This window comes from Salmo salar, chromosome 16 (genome assembly GCF_965601325.2).
Source record: "Salmo salar chromosome 16, fSalSal1, whole genome shotgun sequence".
Classification (NCBI taxonomy): domain Eukaryota; kingdom Metazoa; phylum Chordata; class Actinopteri; order Salmoniformes; family Salmonidae; genus Salmo; species Salmo salar.
Window position 1 is genome coordinate 66,936,265 of NC_138306.1, and position 20,571 is coordinate 66,956,835.

Consider the following 20,571-nt stretch of genomic DNA (forward strand, 5'->3'; position numbering starts at 1 on the left):
CAAAAAGCACTAATTGCTCAGCACTAGATATCTGTCACATCAGAGAGGAAGAGGAAGAGAGAGCCCAACTCGCTGGAAAATCTGTCTCCCTCCAGCAGGTGGCGTTTTTCCAAAGAAAGGATAGGCGGGAGCTAGACAGCCAGCCATGCCAATTTGTGGACAACGACTCCCATTGTCAGGGCGGTGGAGAGACATGTGTCTTGTCAATATATTCATAATCTTCGGTCACATTCACGCCGTACATTTGAAGCCATGACGCACGAATTAGCATGAATGACAGCCAACAAGACCAGCCAATCTGAGGATGATTTACGTGCTAACAGGAGCCAATAGGAGTAGATTTGGGCGTGAATGAGATGTTTTTGTCCAGTAGAAAACATTTAAGAATCGTGACTCCCTGACTGGACCATACTTCACGACTAAGACCCAACGCATTTGGGATATATTGCTTCATATTTATTCAATATCTAGCTAGCTGAGTTGTAAACTGTTCCACTATTTAGCTTGATAGGATTGAAATGCTACATTTTCGGTCTTCGGTAGTGCTCAAGAAGTTGTTTCAATCCAACCTGAAGCGCCCTTTGACAGGTATAGCCAGGAGGACATCACCATCAGTCGCGTATTGCTTTAGCAGCGGCTGTACAGATGTCAGATCTGTGCCCAAAGTAAAGTGTCTCCAGCATGCGGTTGGATGGAGAGCTACGCCATACACTACCAACGGCCACGGAACTCGGAAGCTCTCCACCAAGAGCGATGACGGTTCGGCGTCACCGCCAACGGACACCAAAAATGACACCGCCACCAGCAATGAAACCGCCACCAAGGAGGCAGCTGCCGAAAAGTGAGTACCGTTAGCTATCCGGTACAGCTGATAAAGCTATGGAATTATACTTACCGTTTGGGAGGTTCTTTACGTTCTGGACTGAGTCTAGCAAGCTAGATTGGTTTCTAATGAGCTGCAATAAATTATGCAGTCCTTATTTGTCTAGAGATGTTGTTAACCTGACCTGTGTGTCCTGACAGTTTCAGAACTGAAGAGTCAAAGAGACCCATATTACATCAGTCCTGCACACCTGTGCTGGCCTCATACAGCGTCTTTGCTTTTGGTGTTGATACAGCTAGGAGAATGCATGCAGGCCTCACACCTCATAAAATTCATCACGCAGGTTATGTATTCAATTAATTTAGAAGGTTATGCATTCATTTGAGATGTTATGAAATGATATTGCCTATGAAACAGCACCGTTATAATATTATTATAACAGTAATAGCCTATAATAGCATGAATTTAGAACAGTGCATATCTGCCATGAATAATTGTAAAGCCAGGTACGCTCCTTCAGGCCTTAGCATTTATCAGAAAGGGGTTTTCGTTTTTCCATCAATGACACCCGGAGGTCGGTCATCAAGCTGTGTTTTTATTGTTTGCTGCAACTCTAGAGGAAGCTCTCCATCTGTTCTCTCTGTTATGAGTGTCATTCTACTTGAATACTGAACGGCCTCTCTCATTCTATAGTTTCTTGCAGGCTATATAGCATGGTAACAATGGCATGATAATAACAATTGTTGGGTGTTTCAACAACTTGTATGTTCTGGACACATCGCTACATTGGAAATCTCCATTTGAGTTGGCGTATCTTGAGTATATTATCAGATAGTGAGTATTTGTTCTCGTCGTGTTAGGCCAGCTGATAAGGTAGGCTATTTATTTACTGCCCTCCTCTGCCAAAGGCAACTGTCCAATATTAGTGCTGTCCATGGTGGCAGGGACCACTTTGCTATTTAAAAAGACCGGTGTTAAGGGTAGGCTATTGAATGACCATTATGAGCAAATGATTTGATCAAATCTCCTCTCAGCCAATCTTGCAGACTTCAGAATCCTGGAAGTCTATTACCATGGAGACAGTCTCAGATCTGCCACGGCAGACTGGGCAGAATGGTGCTTGCTGCATCAGAATGGGTAGAATGGTATTTTGGATCTAGTGTGACAGTCAGTGGGGATTTGGGTATGGGGATGGATGTCATCTAGGGGGCTACCATTTTGTCATTATAATGGATGTGGCTTCACATAGGCTACAGTGTATTATCCTGACGACCGTCTCTTTGACAATGGATCAGTTGCCTAGCATTTAGGCCTAGCTTTAATATGCTTGGTGGGATCTTAGGAATGGAGGGATCTTACACCCAATTTAGATGTGAAATCATTAGGCCATACCAACTAGTCTGATTGGGGTAATGTCAGTTTATTGCATAATTTCTCACTGCAAAAACATGACTCGCCTAACAATTCCCTGCTGCCAAAGCCTTCCCATCCCCTTGTGCAGCTGTCACACGTGGGAATTGCTACTATTGCCCAAGTCGGTGGATTTAATTTGAGCATCATATCATTGTCACCAATAACTCTTTGACCCTGGGAGAGCTGGTGCAGCGAACTGTAATACTGTAGCCCCAGAGAGTCCCTCTTATGAGAAAAACAAAATAGTCACATGATAATGGGGACAGGAACTCCTGAGTTTACTCATGCATTTTACTGCAGATAGGTGTAGAGTCGGCCTAGGCTATTAATGCTGGCAGGAATAGGCTCGCTCTCCCTGTCACATCCAGTCAATTTGCTTTTTCACAGAAAACAAATGCATCTACTGGTAATGATATGCCTCATTGCCCACAGCTTAGCAGGCACCCTTCTTGTTTTATCCATAGTCAATTTGCTTTCGCTGGTGTCAAACCAGCTTTAGTACATTATTGACAACAACGACATCCCCCGTCAGCTTAGGTTCAGTCACAGAAACACAAACATTAGGCCTAGTCAGTCCAAATGGGTCCTCTGGTGGAAGGTAGCCAAGGTAGGCCTATAGCTTTGTGCCTAGAGCAGAATTATCAACACACAGTCTGGTCAATTTAAAGGTTTTTCCTTTTCTGGTTTTGCCCTGGGTTGCATTGTGTTAGCGTGCTGTGCATTGTGCATTGTGCAGCTGCAGCATATTGTGAGTGAATAGAGATTGAGTCCTTCCGACTCTGCCCTGACTCAGATTGAGTTTTGTGGTTCCCTCCTGTCAACAGATTATGATTAATGCACTTCGGACCAATTTACCAGTGACATCTTGGAGGTAGTGAAACCAGGCTGATAAATTGGCTCGAATAAAAATGGTAGCCAAGATGACTCCATCAAGTTGGTTAATGTTTGTGTCAGGCGCAAACATATTCACCAGAGCTCTGCCTTGAAGTTGCTAGCATTTAGGCCTATAACCATGTTATTACTGTCATCTCAAGAATTACAGGCTATCCCACACATGAATTAAATAATTATATTTTGCAAATATTCTTATTTTAATTTGGTCACAGTTGTAGTAGTCACGCTGCCTTGTTTTTGCTTATTGAACTCAATTGAACTCCAGTGTATAAGGCTTGACAGCTTCCCCAAGTATTAATGAGGATCAGTGACACCAAGTCATAGCCTCTGGTCTCCAGAAACTATGGCCAGGGATACCAAGCTCTCTTTGCAGGAGAGCCCCAAAAGTGGGGCAGGCAGCGTGCTGTTGGAGGCCGAGGGCTAGGCTATATGGCGGGCTCCGTGCAGGGCTTCTGATGAGGCACACTCTCTACATGCTGCACACAGTTGACCTCACAAAGCTGCATGGAGATACAGGTCGAGGCAGTGGAAGGGGGAGGGAGGGAGGGAGCGAGGGAGGGAGGGAGGCCAGCTAAGGCTGGGTGAGAATTAATTAACGGAGCATCATCAGCACCAATCCAGATGTTTCACACCTCCTAATAGCCTGTCTGTTTGGACTTCCTACTATCCTGGGGTGAGGGAAAGGGCTTGGAGACATGAAGAGAGGGTGATGTTCATATGGGCTGTTTGGAACACAACACATGTCCTCAGTTTATTGTTTTGTTTTACACTGTGCTTTGCTGGAAGGGTATAATGATACTTTTTTTCAAGTTCTGCCATGCCATGGTTTTCACTGTTGTTCTGCAGTGTGTGATGTGTCCTAAATATTGAACGTGTTAATCCATGAATCTGTGTGTCTTGTCAGTAGGTCTATCTGCTTGATGATGATGATGATGATGCACTACGTCACTGAGTTTGTTCTAATGCCACTCACTTTACTCTGCGTATTTTCTCTCCTTTTTCGTTTGATCCGCTTGCTTTGCCTTGGTGTGTAAGTATATGTCTCAATTTATACATTCATTCTCGTGTATATGTACTGTGGTGTTTCCAGGCTAAGCCTTGCCGCTGCTGAGTGCTCTCTCTTCAATTCTCTACCTCGAAGTGTCCTCAGCCTCTACAAGCGACCGTGCTTGACTTCCCCAGCCGTCCCACTGACCTGTTTGTTCCAGCGTCCCTCTCCGGCAGGCATCCAGAAATGACTCCAGAAATGGACCAAGGACCACAATCAAATAGGCCTTATCAAACCATTTGTCATGGAAATGATAAAGGATCATAATCATTTAAGAGTAGGACTCAAAACAAACAAATACGGCTTAAACAACCCCCAAACTGGAAGAGATCCTTGTAAACAACAACAAACTGAAAGATACAGTGCAGTGTCCGGAGTCTGAGTCATTCCTGGGTAGCTGATGAAGCGATTTGACCCTCTACCTCTACCAAAGTCCTTTTATCACTTTTAAACGTTGTGACGTCTTCTTAATCGCTAGGGCAGGCTACGGAGCTGGGTTACTATAGCTCTATTGCCTGTCTGTCCCATGATGCATTGCGGGACTGACTGAGCCTGAGCTCCCACCCACCTCCCTCAGAGATCCTATTTGGTGTATGGTGGATCATGATGAAATACATACACCTCGTTTAGGCCTAACTACAGTATTCCACCTATCTATCTACCTCCAACATACTGTACTAACTCTCCTCTCCCAGAGTGAGTGGAACGGATTTGGAACTGCTATGCATAATACCAGTCAGTAAATAGGCTAATGACTCACTTCAAGCCCCCGAGCATTAGCTCAAACTTGACACTATAATTTGTAACTGATATGCATGTATTTAAATTGACATAAAACCAACAAAGTCTACCTTATTTATGATTGAAGATCCATGCAAACAAGATATTGTCTATCATAAATTCTCTAAACTCTCCTTGAACTGTCAGACTGGTGTTTTGGAAGCAGTGTTCAAACCCTTTCCTTAAAGCTGGGGCTGTAACGTGAAAATACTCACCACCTCTCCTCTACAGTATTATAGCTAGTTAATCCTGGCCCCCTGCTGCTGTTCCCCATTGCCTTTAGAGAACCCTGGCTGTTCCTCACTCTGTGTGTGTGTGTGTGTGTGTGTGTGTGTGTGTGTGTGTGTGTGTGTGTGTGTGTGTGTGTGTGTGTGTGTGTGTGTGTGTGTGTGTGTGTGTGTGTGTGTGTGTGTGTGTGTGTGTGTGGTGTGTGTGTGTGTCAGGAGAAGGCAGGCAGGCATCCTGCCCAGTCTGGAGGATCTGCTCTTCTACACCATCGCCGGGGGCGCAGAAAAAATCCCGGCTCACAAATTCACCACAGTGAGTGTCAGGCCAGAGCCAAGCAGGCAGCCACATGGTTGTATGGCAATGGTGCCTGCTGTGTCATGGTTACTGCCACAGCCTTATACTGTATATCTGAATATAAGGCTTGTTACTACTCTGGCTGTACCAGGAAGCAATAGCTCACTCATGTATGGCCCCTTGCTTGCGGTGACATTAATAGAATTACATTCTTGTTAGATTAGAATTCATTCTATTTCGATGGTGAAATGTTGATCTCCCGCTATCTGTCATGGAAGTGCAGTTTATTCAATAGGCCTTATTAGTCTTGACATTTACATTGGATCCTTCAAGAAATATAGCGTTATATTGCATTAAACTGTCAAGTTATAACCTTGTTTATAAGCATAACAGACATAATAAATGTGTTGTAAACATGTAATTAACGTGATAATCGTCAGCCCCCTGACACGAGCCATGCTTTCTTGCAGGCGCTGAAAGCCACTGGGCTCCGGACCGGAGACCCCCGGCTGAAGGAATGTATGGAGAACCTGAAAGTCATCATGAAGACCACGTCAGACGGAAACCTGGACCGACACCTCTTCAAGAAGTAAGACCGTCTAGAACTGGGATGTAGAACAGACGCTAGAAGTAATGTTTATCTAGACTTCTTCAAGAAGTTCTAGAGCTGGGTTCTATAACAAGTTAGTTCCAGAACACTCTAGACACTAGACCTACAATAGAAGGCTTTAGTGGTCTTTTGATATGTCAAGCACCGGTCATCATTTAGTCATTTGTGTGCCTCCTTTATTTGAACACAGTTCATGTAGGCCATAACTTATTCAGGTTCCTTAGAAGTATTTGCTCAATGCATTTCAAGTCATGAATTATTCATAATAGTTCAGGCTTTATAAGGAAGCATGTCATAGCCTAGTCCTTTCAGATTGTCAAGGTCATATCAATCCCATTCATTTTAAAATATCCTTGTTACAAAAATAATGAATAGCAATTTGTCAAGAGACTCATCTCTACGATCACAAGAACTGTCCTTTCCAGATCAGCTGATATTTGCTTTAAAAAGATTGTTCCTGTTTACAACCCTAGGACATGCCATGTGACATAGCACACATAGCCCAGTGACCGCTTGAGAAACCACTCTGTAGGCAAGCCACCCTGCAGGATACAGATCATAAGACAACACACTAGGAGCTACACAAACATGCTAGGAGGAGCTGCAGTAGCTTTGACTGGAAGCCATCTGAGAGGCAACTATTTATAGGCAAGAAAAGCCTATACAGTAAACACAGCAGTGGGCGCATACAGTAGCAGAGATAGGACAGGGTAAAAAGATATCTGATATTATACAGTAGCAGGGATAGGACAGGGTAAATAGATATCTGATTTTATACAGTAGCAGGGATAGGACAGGGTAAATAGATATCTGATTTCATACAGTAGCAGAGATAGGACAGGGTAAATAGATATCTGATTTCATACAGTAGCAGGGATAGGACAGGGTAAATAGATATCTGATTTCATACAGTAGCAGAGATAGGACAGGGTAAATAGATATCTGATTTTATACAGTAGCAGAGATAGGACAGGGTAAATAGATATCTGATTTCATACAGTAGCAGGGATAGGACAGGGTAAATAGATATCTGATTTCATACAGTAGCAGGGATAGGACAGGGTAAATAGATATCTGATTTTATACAGTAGCAGGGATAGGACAGGGTAAATAGATATCTGATTTTATACAGTAGCAGAGATAGGACAGGGTAAATTGATATCTGATTTTATACAGTAGCAGGGATAGGACAGGGTAAATAGATATCTGATTTTATACAGTAGCAGAGATAGGACAGGGTAAATAGATATCTGATTTTATACAGTAGCAGGGATAGGACAGGGTAAATGGATATCTGATGTCATATAACATCTTATACAAATCTATGAGCTAATTCCTCACAGTTATCTATTCCCTGTATCATATGTACAAAAACAAATGTAGTAATATATTCCATTTAGCAGACGCTTTGATCCAAAGCGACTTGCATGCATAGAGTTTCTTATTGGTGGCCCCAGCGGGTATTGACCCGTGACCCTGGCGTTGCTAGTGCCATCCTCTTCCAACTGAAGCACACAGGACTCCTCCGTGTGTTACACTAGTCATAAGGAGACTTTGGTACCTAACATATACTCCACTGTCTCCTTTTCTCACCCAGGTGTGTCCAGAGCAACATCGTGTTGCTCACCCAGGCCTTCAGGAAGAAGTTTGTTATCCCCGACTTTGTGTCCTTCGCCTCCGAAATCGACGCGCTCTATGAGAATGCCAAAAACCTGGGAGGGGGACAGGTGGGTGAGGGAGAGGCCCTGGGGTCAGTGAGACGGCATGGTGATGGTGGTGATGATCATTTCCTGATTAAATGCCCATGGGGAATGGTAAGTGTTGATATGTTGCCTTCTGTTTTGTTGCGTAGGTGGCTGACTACATTCCCCAGCTGGCAAGGTTCAGCCCGGACCTCTGGGCCGTGTCCATATGCACTGTGGATGGACAAAGGTACAACAGCTATAATCATGTTTAACATGCAGTAAACATGTAGTAGCCTACATTTGTGTTTCTACAGTTAAGATGGAACACTTTCCATTTGGACGTACAGTATAGTGTTCCTGTCAAACTGCTTACAGCTGCATTGTGACAATGGCATACACTGTAAAGTAGCTAATTATTTACCCTACATAATGAGACGTTCATTCGTATTGTTTACATTTTCCTTTGCTTATTGCCTTTATCTCCTGGTCCTCTCTCTCCATCCCTTCCTCTCTCTCTCCATCCCCTTCTCCTATCCCTTCTTTAGACACACAGCGGGTGACACCAAAGTCCCGTTCTGCCTGCAGTCGTGTGTAAAGCCTCTGAAGTATGCCATCGCCGTGAACGACCACGGGACAGAGTATGTGCACCGTTTCATCGGCAAAGAGCCCAGCGGTCTGCGCTTCAACAAACTATTCCTCAACGAGGAAGGTGAGGGTCACACGTATAAAGATATATAATACTAGAATGGCTGGTGTCGTAAAACCTACAGAGCTCCAGAATGAGATTCTGTAATTCTATGGTCGCAGGCAGCACCAGTTTGTCTGGAGCCCCTCTGCTCGCTGTTTGGCTGTTCATTTCAGACGCAGAACTGACAACAGAGGTGTTAGTTACAATGTAGTGCTGCTCAGGTGGTCCTATTTTACTTCAAACCAAAAGATTTTGTCCTTTCATAGAATCATTTATATCTTGTATACATACATTGGACAAGGCAGTTGTCCGGGTTGATTGAGAGAAAGTAGTCCCTCTGGGTGGGTTGTGTGATTCAATGCAAGGTGATCCAGCCTGTGGTGCAGTCTGTTGCCATGGTACTGTTATGTAATCTTAATGAGAGGTGTTGGTGCAGCCGGATAGAACTCATTGCTCTGATTGTTGTGTTGGTTGGCAAATGATGCTATCTGAGCTCTGTAGATTGTGCACTCTCTCCCATTGGTCATGTTATCTAATCCGTTTATGCAAACTGCTAGCAGTGGTAGAAATGTCGTTTCTTCCAGTTTTTTTGTGTGTGATTGCATAAGAAGATTAAAGGGTTTAGGGGAAGGGAAGGGAAGGGAAGGGGAAGTGGCATAACACAAGAGACCTACAGTACAGCTAGTACTGAGCTGTGAGTTCATGGCTATGTACCTCAATATCACTAGTATGGTCTTTAGACTACAAAAGCCAGCTGTGGTCTCTTCAGCATTCATTCATTATCCATCTGATTTGTTATTCTGCTAATTTCATCACTTCAAATTCAAAGTTAAATCAACGTTACATGATCTTTGGGCATATTTGACTCTAACATTTCCTGTGTTGAGTAGTGTGTGGTGATTGTGAAGAAAATGTAACCTTGCTGTGTATGAACATATACTCTGTCCACTGCATTTGTAAACGTGTTGTAATGTAATATACACTGATTTCCACAGATAAACCACATAACCCTATGGTTAACGCCGGCGCTATTGTGTGCACGTCCCTCCTAAAGGTAAATAACATTTGAAATTCAGATCATAATGTATGTTTTTTTGGAGGGGGAAACATTTGTTCAAAAAAAGAAACGTCGAACCATGCCTTTGTTCAGTACAGTGGGTAGTTGTACCAATACTAGGTTACATAATACATTAAGTCAATTCTGTACGTGCCTTGTTACCTCTGGAGTGACAAAGTTGCATTGAATTACATTTTAAATACATGAAATAACAGGGAGAGGGTAAATAACACTTCATTGTTTTAGCCAGATTACCAGCTTGCGCTGTACTGTATATGGAGAAGTTAAGACTATAGATCATCCTGCTGAAAGGGGATTTGTTTGGTGAAAGCATCAGTGAGCTGCCTGCCTCTCAGTTATGCACATAGCCCGTACAGTACACACAAGGCTGACTTTGTGTGAGACAGCACTAGCTTGTCAGACAACGTGCCTCAGATTGGTCTAACCAGCCCAGCCATATAGATAAAGCCATACATTGAATCATGGGTAAAACTGCTTTGGTATATGAATGAAAGATCAATATGTGGGTGTGTTCTGTGCGTCCATCGCCCGCTTAAATCTCATGTCTTTGACCAGGCAGAGGCAAAGCTAACCTGGCTGGCTATTGGCTGAGAGGAGTAAAACATCTTTGCTATTGGCTATTAGTCAGGAAGTGATGTTAGAAATAGCTTACTGTACGGGAGCAATGCACCCTCTGCTGCTGAAACTGTAATCAATTATCTGTGTGTTTATTATGAGATATTGTAGGGTAAAACGCGTTCACCTCCAACGCATTGTAGGTGCCTCGCTGAAGACTAAAACCAAGAGGTGACACATACATGTACGTTTCGTGCATAAGTCTTCTGTAGTGTTGTTACTACATGACCCAGCACCAGCCCATTTATCATATCGACGTGAGGAACTACGTTTGTTTCATACTAAACTTTCAACAGTCACATACCGTGAACTAAGCTTCGGATACAAACTCTGTCCAAATGACTTCTCTTTCACCTTCATTGTATTGAGAGAAATACTACTTTTAGATTTTCTTTCTTCTTTCTCTGCAGAAACGAGGTTTCATCTCCAATAATTAGTGGCTGCAACCTACTGCAGATACTTTTTCTCTTACTGTATGTAGCCAAAGCCCATATCTATAGCTCCAGGGGCTAATTCAACAGTACAACTGTCTGTCTTAGATGAAGACAGTTGTGGGCACTAGTTTACCACCTTCAAAACAAGACTAGCACTCTGTTCCATATTTCCACGTAACATGGCACAGGGACCCAGATAGATGAGGCCTGGCTACTCCTCAATCTCAACTGCAGCCAAGCCAAGTTACTGCATGAAGCCTTGGGTTTTTCTGTCTGGTTTGATTTGGGGTTGAACTCTGATGGAAAGGTGCCGTATGATTATCCTGTCTAAGAGTTTATAGGAGTAACACCTATAAGGAATAACAACTCTATAGTAATTAGTGTTAACGATTTATTTGATTGATACTTGTATCAGACTGTACACTATGTACTCAATATGGTACATAGTACAGTACACAAAATATTACACCTAGTAATATACAGATGTAGGATCTTAATTTGAGCCAGTCTGCTACAGCAGGAAAATAATCCTGCAGCGACAGGAAATGTGAATTATTATGTGAATTTTAATTAATGGCCATTTTTTGTAGGGGTTGATACATTTTTTGTTCTGGCAAATCAAGTCTTGACATTTTAAAGTGGAGATTACGAACCTTAGACACCTTTTTAAACCTTTAATACACTCCAAGTTTGCATTTTTCCTGCTGTGAGTGATAAAAGTAAGATCCTACATCTGTAGCCTATTAGTAATTTGGTTATTTGGATGGCAGTCATTTGACTTGACAGGGTAATGATGTGGTATCTTTCTACTTAAATCTTCATTATAACCTTAAACCAATCACTGTATAGGTTGCTAATGGTGAGCTCAATAATCAATCCACTGATTGGATGCCCGCACATTCTAATAATAATCTAATGTATTTAGTAATATAGACCAGATCTGTCTCTCAAAATGTGGTTCCTGTATGGTAAATCGGGGACTAAACTATGGGAACGTTTTAATGTGTTTTTGAAGCCTCGTTTGTGGTTTATTTGTTATTGCATATCTTACAGCATTAAGATCTGTGGGAAATTATGACCACTGCCACAGGTCAATGACGTTGGTAATTTCTTTACTTAAATTATTTTCCCTATTGAACAACATATTGGATTTGTTATAATAAGCTACAGTTGTAGTAGTTGTTATTTGTCACCTGCATTTTACAAACGGTTTACAAACTGCTTATAACCTGGATAATAAACAGAAAGGCAACAAAAAAAACATGCTTTTCAAAATCATGATAGTACAAACATGCCATTTTGTTTTTAGATGATCGATTATTTGTGTTTTATTGTTTGAATGTATTTAACTGGTTTATTTGCACTATTTGTATTATTAGAGTTAAATATAAAGTTTCCTTTCTGTAGTACCTCCTCTCTTCTCCTCAGCTTACACTACATATCCCAGAAGTCAGTGTGTTCCACAATATTAAGGGAGGACATCACTAATTAATCTGCACATATAGATCCATAACCTTCTACAACACACAGGATCAGCCACACACTAGCAAACATCACATCACTAACTTTCAACAGACACTCAGACACCCCTACAGTACATAGGCTACTTGCACTACTACAGATTAACTTCACGTATACCTGTCTATGCAGAATTGCAGATATAAGGAATTGCATTTACCTGTGGTGCGATTTATCCCCATAACGGTCTGGTAGAATGGCCTACACATTGTTTTTGCTGATTGTCTTTTGGTAGATTATTTTCTAATTTGAAAACCCTTGACTCTTTAATTAGTGATTCATTTCATCTCCTTCATCTCCATCTAGCTACTTGCCCAGTAATCCTAAATATTTTTAATATTAGGACTAAACTTATTTTCTTTAGGGTACATACTGTTTTTTTGTAATAATTATTGCTAGATTTTGCAATCATATTGGTCATTTGATCTAGGAATAATTTGAATTCGTCATAAGGTATTCCCGCTAGCTAGGCAATATACAATATACTGTAAATGTAATTTGATATACAGTATGTAGTCATTCATACTTATGTGATCGTCTGTTTCTCTTTTAGCAAGGGGCAAGCAACGCTGAGAAATTTGATTATGTAAGTAACGCTACCCAGTTATTTTATGTTTAGCCCGACGCTGCGCTGACTGAGATGATCGTCTTTGTAATGATGGGTACACTTTGTTAAGATGGGTACACTTTGTTATGCTGGGTACACTTTGTTATGCTGGGTACACTTTGTTATGATGGGTACACTTTGTGACCTGTTGGACTTTGTGTTGCAGGTCATGAACTTCATGAACAAGCTGGCAGGAAACGAGTATGTGGGTTTCAGCAATGCCACGTGAGTTGTCAAGACGAAGACCTGGGGTTGTGGTTTGGTTCAGCACCTTGGCTCACCACCATTGGCCAGGTGCCATGCCTTAGTTATTCATCAGGGTTGTTTTCACCACTAGCATTTTTAGAAGGATTATCAGTTTCGGTCAGTACTTTATTCTGCTTTAGAATAACACCACAAAAACAACGACCATAGAGATACATCTTGATCTGGACAGCATCAAAAACCATAGGGGAAGTAGGGGTGCTGAATTCATACAATTCACAAAAGTAGTGTACTGGGCCTTTACTAGTCCTGTGTTAGCAGACCGATATAGCCAGCGTTTTTTTTGTTTGTTGTTGTTGCACCGCCGCCCCCACCCCCAAACGACTTCCCGCGGCTATGTCAACAACACAAATAGATTTACTAGTTTGGGAAGTAGAATTGGAACCAAATTGGAATTGAACTTAGTTGAAACCCAACTCCGAATGTTCCCATTAACTAACAACACAACACTCTCTGCACCCAGATTCCAGTCAGAGAGGGAGTCTGGAGATCGGAACTTTGCGATCGGCTACTACCTGAAGGAGAAGAAGGTTGGCGACAGCTGAAACAAGCGCACACATTTTACATCAATCAAATGTACCTTTCCTAGATCACTGAAGACATTTTTACTAGGCATTGTCTGACTGTCAAATCAAATCACTGTTGTTTCTTTCTAGTGCTTTCCAGAGGGGACAGACATGACCTCCATTTTAGACCTCTACTTCCAGGTGAGTATTTGTATTTGGCAGCAGCTACTCTTCCTGGGGTCCAAACACGTTAAGGCACTTACATCACACATAAAGCAAAAGATAGAACAGTAATCATATAACATTATTACACCACTACATATGTACAATACAAAATGTCTAATACCACCATGCAACAATATTATAATGTACGTGTGTGCCAGCGTTTGTGCGTATGCGGGTCTGTACCTGTGTGTGTGTCTCTTCACAGTCCCTGCTGTTCCATAAGGTGTCTTTTTATCCGTTTTTTAAATCTGATTCTACTGCTTGCATCAGTTACCTGATGTGGACTAGAGTTCCATGTAGTCATGGCTCTATGTAGTACTGTGTGCCTCCCATAGTCTGTTCTGGACTTGGGGGTTGTGAAGAGCCCTCTGGTGGCATGTCTTGTGGGGTATGCATAGGTGTCAGAGCTGTGCGCTAGTAGTTTAAACAGACACCTCGGTGCATTCAGCTTGTCAACACTTCTTACAAAAACAAGTAGTGATGAAGTCAATCTCTCCTCCACTTTGAGCCATGAGAGATTTACATGCATATTATTGATGTTAGCTTTCTGTGTACATTTAAAGGCCAGCCGTGCTGCCCTGTTCTGAGCCAATTGTAATTTTCTTAAATCCCTTTTTGTGGCACCTGACCACACGACTGAAAAGTAGTCCAGGTGCCTGTAGGACCTGCCTTGTTGATAATGTTATTAAGTAGGCAGATTAGCACTTTATTATGGACAGACTTCTCCCCATCTTAGCTAATGTCGTATCAACATGTTTTGACTATGAAAGTTTACAATCCAGGGTAACTCCAAGCAGTTTAGTCACCTCAACTTTCTCAGTTTCCACATTACTCGTAACAAGATTTAGGGTTTAGTGAATGATTTGTCCCAAATACAATGCTTATAGTTTTTGAAATATTTAGGTCTAACTTATTCCTTGCAACCCATTCTGAAACTAACTGCAGCTCTTTGTTAAGTGTTGCAGTGATTACACTCGCTTTAGTAGCTGACGTGTATAGTGTTGAGTCATCTGTATACATAGACACACTGGTTGTGATGACAGTGTATGTATATATGGTGAATTGGTGTGGGAATCGAGTGAGCATTTTTTTTCTGAACATGGTTCAAGTTTGAAGCTGTATCATTTCAATGGGCTTAGTGGAGAAACATCCTGTTTGTGTTTTTCTCTCTCTGTCAGCTGTTATTCCCGATGGTATATTAACAGTTTTCTATTCTACTCTAGCTGTGCTCCATCGAGGTGACCTGTGAAAGCGCAAGCGTCATGGCGGCCACCCTGGCCAACGGCGGCTTCTGTCCAATCACAGGCGAGCGCGTGCTGGGCCCGGAGGCGGTACGGAACACCCTGAGCCTCATGCACTCGTGCGGCATGTACGACTTCTCGGGACAGTTTGCTTTCCACGTGAGTCTCTCAAGTTCCTTCCTTCAATACTTGTATTTGTTGATTTGACAGGGACCATGTACAATAGACTTTGCACCAGATTTGAGTTACAATTCTCATTTCTAGTCCCCTTATTTTCCTAGCCCCCCCCCCAGTTTAGCATTGTTTCCTACTGTCTGTTTGGCCTGCTGCTCTTTGTCGTTGTTCCCACTGTGTCTCCAATCTGCTACTGTTTATGCATTACACATTACACTGCAGTAAGTCTTCCAACTCCATTATGTTTTGTCCATCGACTGCTGTTCATTTATTGCTGTAATGTTTTGACACTGTTGTCTGCACTCCCTTTTAACCTCTTCCTCTATGCTGTCTGGCAGGTTGGACTTCCAGCTAAGTCAGGCGTGGCAGGGGGCATCTTGCTGGTGGTGCCCAACGTCATGGGTATCATGTGCTGGTCCCCGCCACTGGACAAGCTGGGTAACAGTGTACGAGGAATCCAGTTCTGCACGGTACGAGAAACTGACAGTTTTCACTCTGTTGTCGCTCTGTCAGTGATCTAATTGATTGATTGATTGATTGATTGATTGATTGATTAGAAAAGCAGCAGAAAGACTGACAGGGATTGCTCTGTTCCAGGATCTGGTTTCCCTTTGCAACTTCCACAACTACGACAACCTGAAGCACTTTGTCAAGAAGCTGGATCCTCGCAGGGAGGGCGGAGACCAGAGGGTGAGTCGAGTTTTACTGGGAGCCTCTCGCTCCTTCTCCTCTCTTTTTCTACTTCCCTATGTTCACCAAGGTGCCTCCATGTACATGTAGTCGATGTATTCCCTTGAAAAGGCTGTCGTTGGACTGTGTTTTTTTTAAAGCAACAGTGCCATCCACTGGAAGATACTGATAGTGCTAAAGGAAAGTGGTTGACATGCAAACTGACGCCAACTGCCTCTCTGTTGTCTTTCAGGTGAAGTCGGTCATCAATCTTCTCTTTGCTGCGTACACTGGCGATGTGTCTGCACTGAGGAGGTACACAGCACTGCATCATCTCCATGTTGGCCAATAAGGCCTTGAAAATAAGCTATGAAAGGAAATATGTCATGTTTTGACATCTTTGGAGAGTAAATTCCAAATCTGTCCCAGTGTTAGACAGAGACCTTGTAAGGTTTCCCTGTGTGTCTACATGGGGAATAGAGGTGGTGTGTGCTATTTTGGCTGCTGTACTATACTCATCACTGTCCTTCTGTGGAATGTGTCCAGGTTTGCTCTGTCTTCCATGGACATGGAGCAGAGGGACTATGACTCCAGGACAGCCCTCCATGTGGCTGCAGCAGAAGGACATGTGGAGGTGGTCAAGTTCCTGTTGGAGGCATGCAGGGTCAACCCTGTTCCCAAAGACAGGTGAGCTTAGATTCAATGGCCCAAAAGACCACCCAGTGTCTGTCAATGTAGCTAAGATCCAACGTCTCCAATGGACAGGAAGACATATTTTCAACCAGTGTCTTGTCTGTAACCAGTTTTCCATCCCACTTTTTTATGAGAGTACATGTCGGATAAGAAATGTCACAACAGGCCGAATGAAAATAGCAAATTTGTCAGTAAGCTTTCCAAATGTCAACAAACCAAATACAAGATGGGAAACTTGGAGTCACACAAGGATATTTTGTGTGGTCCTCCTGTTACGACTTGGGAAAGCATGCAGTTTATTAGGCTACAGGTGAAATAAGTTATAATGAACTTCACAGGGTGGTAAAAGGGAATGGTGAAAAGCTTGACCTACATATATATATTACCTCAATTACCTCGACTAACCGCGCATTGACTCTGTACTGGTACCCCCTGTATATAGACTTGCTATTGTTATTTTACTGCTGCACTTTAATTATTGGTACTTTATTATAAAAAAATGTTTTGTATTTTTCTTAAAATTGCATTGTTGGTTAAGGGCTTGTAAGTAAGCGTTTCACTGTAAAGTCTACATCTGTAGTATTCAGCGCATGTGACAAATAACATTTGATTTGATACTCCTTTCCAATAAATATCCAGGGTCTTATTCTGGTGACATGATGATCAGTGCTTGGCTGCCATTTGACAAAAAAATGATCTTGCTTTTTTTTAAATGTCCATAGTAGTCTCATCATGTAGGCTATACCCACACTGTATCTGCAAAAAGAGTGGGCACATTGGCTATATAACGCAACATATTTACTAACAAAACCATCAGTAGAGTTGAAAATGCGCTGGAAACCGGTTGAACTTGTATTTGTTTATTCGATACATGGGAATTTAACAGCAAAAGTCATTTTTATGTCCACTACGTCACCACGCACAGCCTTTTATCTGCAACAAGTACATTTCATGGAAACACATTATTTTTGCAGATTTGAGAATATTTGTATGAAAATCTGTCGCCAATTGGATGGAAACCTAGCTAATGTAAAACGTGTCCATTTAAGAGCAGTGTTTACAATGTCTCTTGTCTGTTCCATCAAGGTGGGGTAACACACCGATGGAAGAGGCAGTTCACTTTGGACACCACGACGTTGTGACCATGCTCCAGGACTACAACAACAAGTACAGTCCACCAGGGGGCGCCACTGAGGACACAGAGAAGGAGATAGCGGAGAAGAACATTGACGGCCTACTATGAGCCAACTAATACTCTTGTCTATCCATAGAAATAAAATAACTAGAACGGACGTTCCCATTGAAATTATATATACACGCGATCTGAGAGGCTTGTTTCTTTCCAGTCATTCTATTTCTATGGCCCCATTAACTATCTGGAAGACTTACTGTAAGTGTGTGGTCCATTTGTCACGTCAGTGGTAGGTCACGTATACTGTTGATAATACTGTATTGTTGATTTTGTATAAAAGTATTGTATTTCTGTCATTTGAAAGACGACAATGTGTTTTAAAATATATATATATATATACATATATATATTGACCTTTGACTTTTTCCCAGATGTTTTTAGTTTTTCGGGTTGCTGTTTCCTTTCGCTTCGCTTTATAATGTCATAGTGCTCACTGCGCAACTCTCCCTCAGTGTGTGTCGGCACTATGTGGAATGTATTTTCTACATTTAAGTGCACAAAACATTTGTCTTTATGTACAACAGTGTGTAAAACCTGTACGTATGCATAAGATAACGTGTACATTTATGTAATGTGTGTATATCCCTGAAATTAATATAATATCAGAGGTAGATGGATTCAGTGTAAATACTATTTTATCTGTAGTGAAATCGAGTGACTCTCACTGGCACAGCTTTTGAAGGAAATGGGTAAAGTCCACACTCTGCATTAGGCTTAAGTTTGTCTCTATTGATGAGGCAGAATGCATGACATAAACTATTCCACATGTTCACACATCTAGGTAGCCTGGTTGCAAATCTGTTTGTGCTGTATATGACACTGGCTATACAGTTGGCTATTCAGGCCAGACAGATCTGGGAACAGGTTATCTATGATTTAAGACCTCTGGTCTTTTGATTTAGGCCCAGGAGCTTCATATGAATTGAAAGTATGGCATTATTTGGAATGAGTTTGGTTTTGTTGGTTTGCTATTCGATAGCTAGACATTTTTGCATATTCTTCTCCAAAATAACAGAAAATATTTTTTTAATTGATTGTTCGATAATCTTATTTTAATTTAGAGTAGAAAGGGGGTTATTTATTTAGGTGTCAGCCAAAGCTTTTCTGTACGTTTGCTCCACCTGATAATAAAGTCTAGTTGGTGACTTAGAAAAAGAGAGGATATCGCACGCGAGCCACCTCAGGAGCAATACAATACAATTCAACCAGCAGCCATGTGCTCTTTACAGACAGGTTTCCCACCTATGCTAAGTAAAATTTTAGGGCAAAACATAAAACCCTTCGAAACATTGATTTATCACTTCATGGATACAGCAGTGTCAATGGTGTTACTATTATGATTTGTCACACAAGTTTATTTATTTGTCAGATATATTTTTTTACATTGATTTTATCATCAGTTATAGACAGTACATTACACTTTAATGAATGTTTTTAGTTCAGAACAACTCCACAAAGGTGGACTTTAAATCTCGCCATACTCACCCAAATGCCTCTTTTGGGTAGAGATAAAATAGTTATCCTTATGGGCCTATATGAAAGCAGAACACTAAGACAATCCTACACACAACTAATGGAGCACTTTTTATGCAGAGATACGCATATTGATTGTTTAACTGTTTAGAGTGTAAAAGTGTAAAATAGCATAAGGGTTTACTTGAAAAGTCAGGTTAGTTTGGTGAGAACTAGTCTGTATTTGTTTGTGTCATTGACTATGGGAGGGACAGCGACTACATATCTGGTAATGACAGAGGACATTGCCATCAAAATCTCAAGCCCTACACTATTGTGCTAAAAGTACTAAGGCAACTTGTGATTTGATGAATGGATATATTTTTATTGAATAACTCATCTCAAGTGTTCAGCGTTGCTTTCATTGGATTTGACTTGACTTGGTCTTCCCAGTCCCTGTTGCACAAGAAGCCTCGTGTGTATGAGTGTTTGTTGTTCACCTGTGTAGGTGCAGGTCATCTTCAACATTAGCTAATTATTTTGAATGTACCACAGGTGTATACTGATGTCATCCGTTTGTTTGTTTTCATTCAAGTATATCTGCTTCAGCTGTGTGTTGCAGGCAATGGAGAAATATATCTTTATTTATTGTTTGATCATTGAAATAAATATCTTTAAATATGGATATCTCCCTTTACTCCCACTCTATATTCTTGAATATAGGCATGAATGTTACAAATGATCACCAAATTAACACCAAAGTATGGATTGTTTCCAGCACAGTGAGTACTACATGATTATTCCTCCTGTAATTGTACTTACAGCGGCAGTTTATAATTTCATATATTTAAAACTTGTGTGTGAGAGAATTGTATTGTCTGAAGAGATAGCCTCGAATTGTACACAGCGTCTCCTCTCACTCTATCTTGCTCATTGCATGTGGCTGTGACCTCACACCGATTGGCAGTACACCCAGAACATTGATCTGGGTTTCAAGGTCCCAGCTTTGAGGGTAGAAGCCTCGTCAGTCACATGCAGGAACCAGCGTTAATAATGAATCATGTAAATCATGCTTATATGACTTGTTTGTGTAGCTGTACATAATGACTGAAAGGGAACACCCTTTTCAGAGAGTTTTCACCAAGCTCGGAATGAGTTTGTGAACCTCAAAGAGAATACGTTAGACGGTTTGTGTTCAAAGTAATTGATGACCTATTTTATGTGTCACGTGGTTATGCCCATTTATGTACATCCGGTCCTGATGTTCTCACTCTATCGAGTGAGTGCTTATGTAACCTGATAGTGCTTCTGTTTAGGGTAAAGCATATGTTTGCACTAAAGCTGTCCTGGTGATTGATGTGTAGTGACCTTGTTGAACTGAGGAATGTGTTTTAACATTCGAAAGAGTAGGGCAATGTTGTAGTGAGCTTATGTCTCTGC

General features: G+C 41.6%; 1 protein-coding gene across 2 annotated transcripts; it reads left to right on the plus strand.

Moving 5' to 3' along the window:
• The first annotated feature begins 219 nt into the window (after positions 1-219).
• LOC106574285 (glutaminase kidney isoform, mitochondrial) lies at positions 220-19,814 on the plus strand. Of its 2 annotated transcripts, none has more exons than XM_014150080.3 (17): positions 220-841; positions 5,408-5,498; positions 5,951-6,069; positions 7,688-7,817; positions 7,943-8,022; positions 8,321-8,484; positions 9,459-9,517; positions 12,662-12,694; positions 12,882-12,940; positions 13,443-13,509; positions 13,636-13,686; positions 14,934-15,110; positions 15,464-15,595; positions 15,723-15,815; positions 16,048-16,109; positions 16,341-16,481; positions 17,574-19,814. In XM_014150080.3, exons 1-17 carry the CDS (start codon positions 519-521, stop codon positions 17,728-17,730), a joined length of 1,938 nt encoding a protein of 645 aa, XP_014005555.1. In that variant the 5' UTR covers positions 220-518; the 3' UTR covers positions 17,731-19,814. The 2 variants fall into 2 exon arrangements, with proteins under 2 accessions (XP_014005555.1, XP_014005554.1); XM_014150079.3 differs by having other exon boundaries at positions 320-841; positions 5,402-5,498.
• Positions 19,815-20,571: the final 757 nt, after the last annotated feature.

Bases quoted from the DNA above. Each gene is read 5' to 3' on its own strand.
- LOC106574285 (XM_014150079.3), top strand. From the start codon at position 519: ATGCTACATTTTCGGTCTTCGGTAGTGCTCAAGAAGTTGTTTCAATCC. The intron at 12,941-13,442 runs GTGAGTTGTCAA...CTCTGCACCCAG, and splicing joins GTGGGTTTCAGCAATGCCAC to ATTCCAGTCAGAGAGGGAGT. The intron at 13,510-13,635 runs GTTGGCGACAGC...GTTTCTTTCTAG, and splicing joins ACTACCTGAAGGAGAAGAAG to TGCTTTCCAGAGGGGACAGA.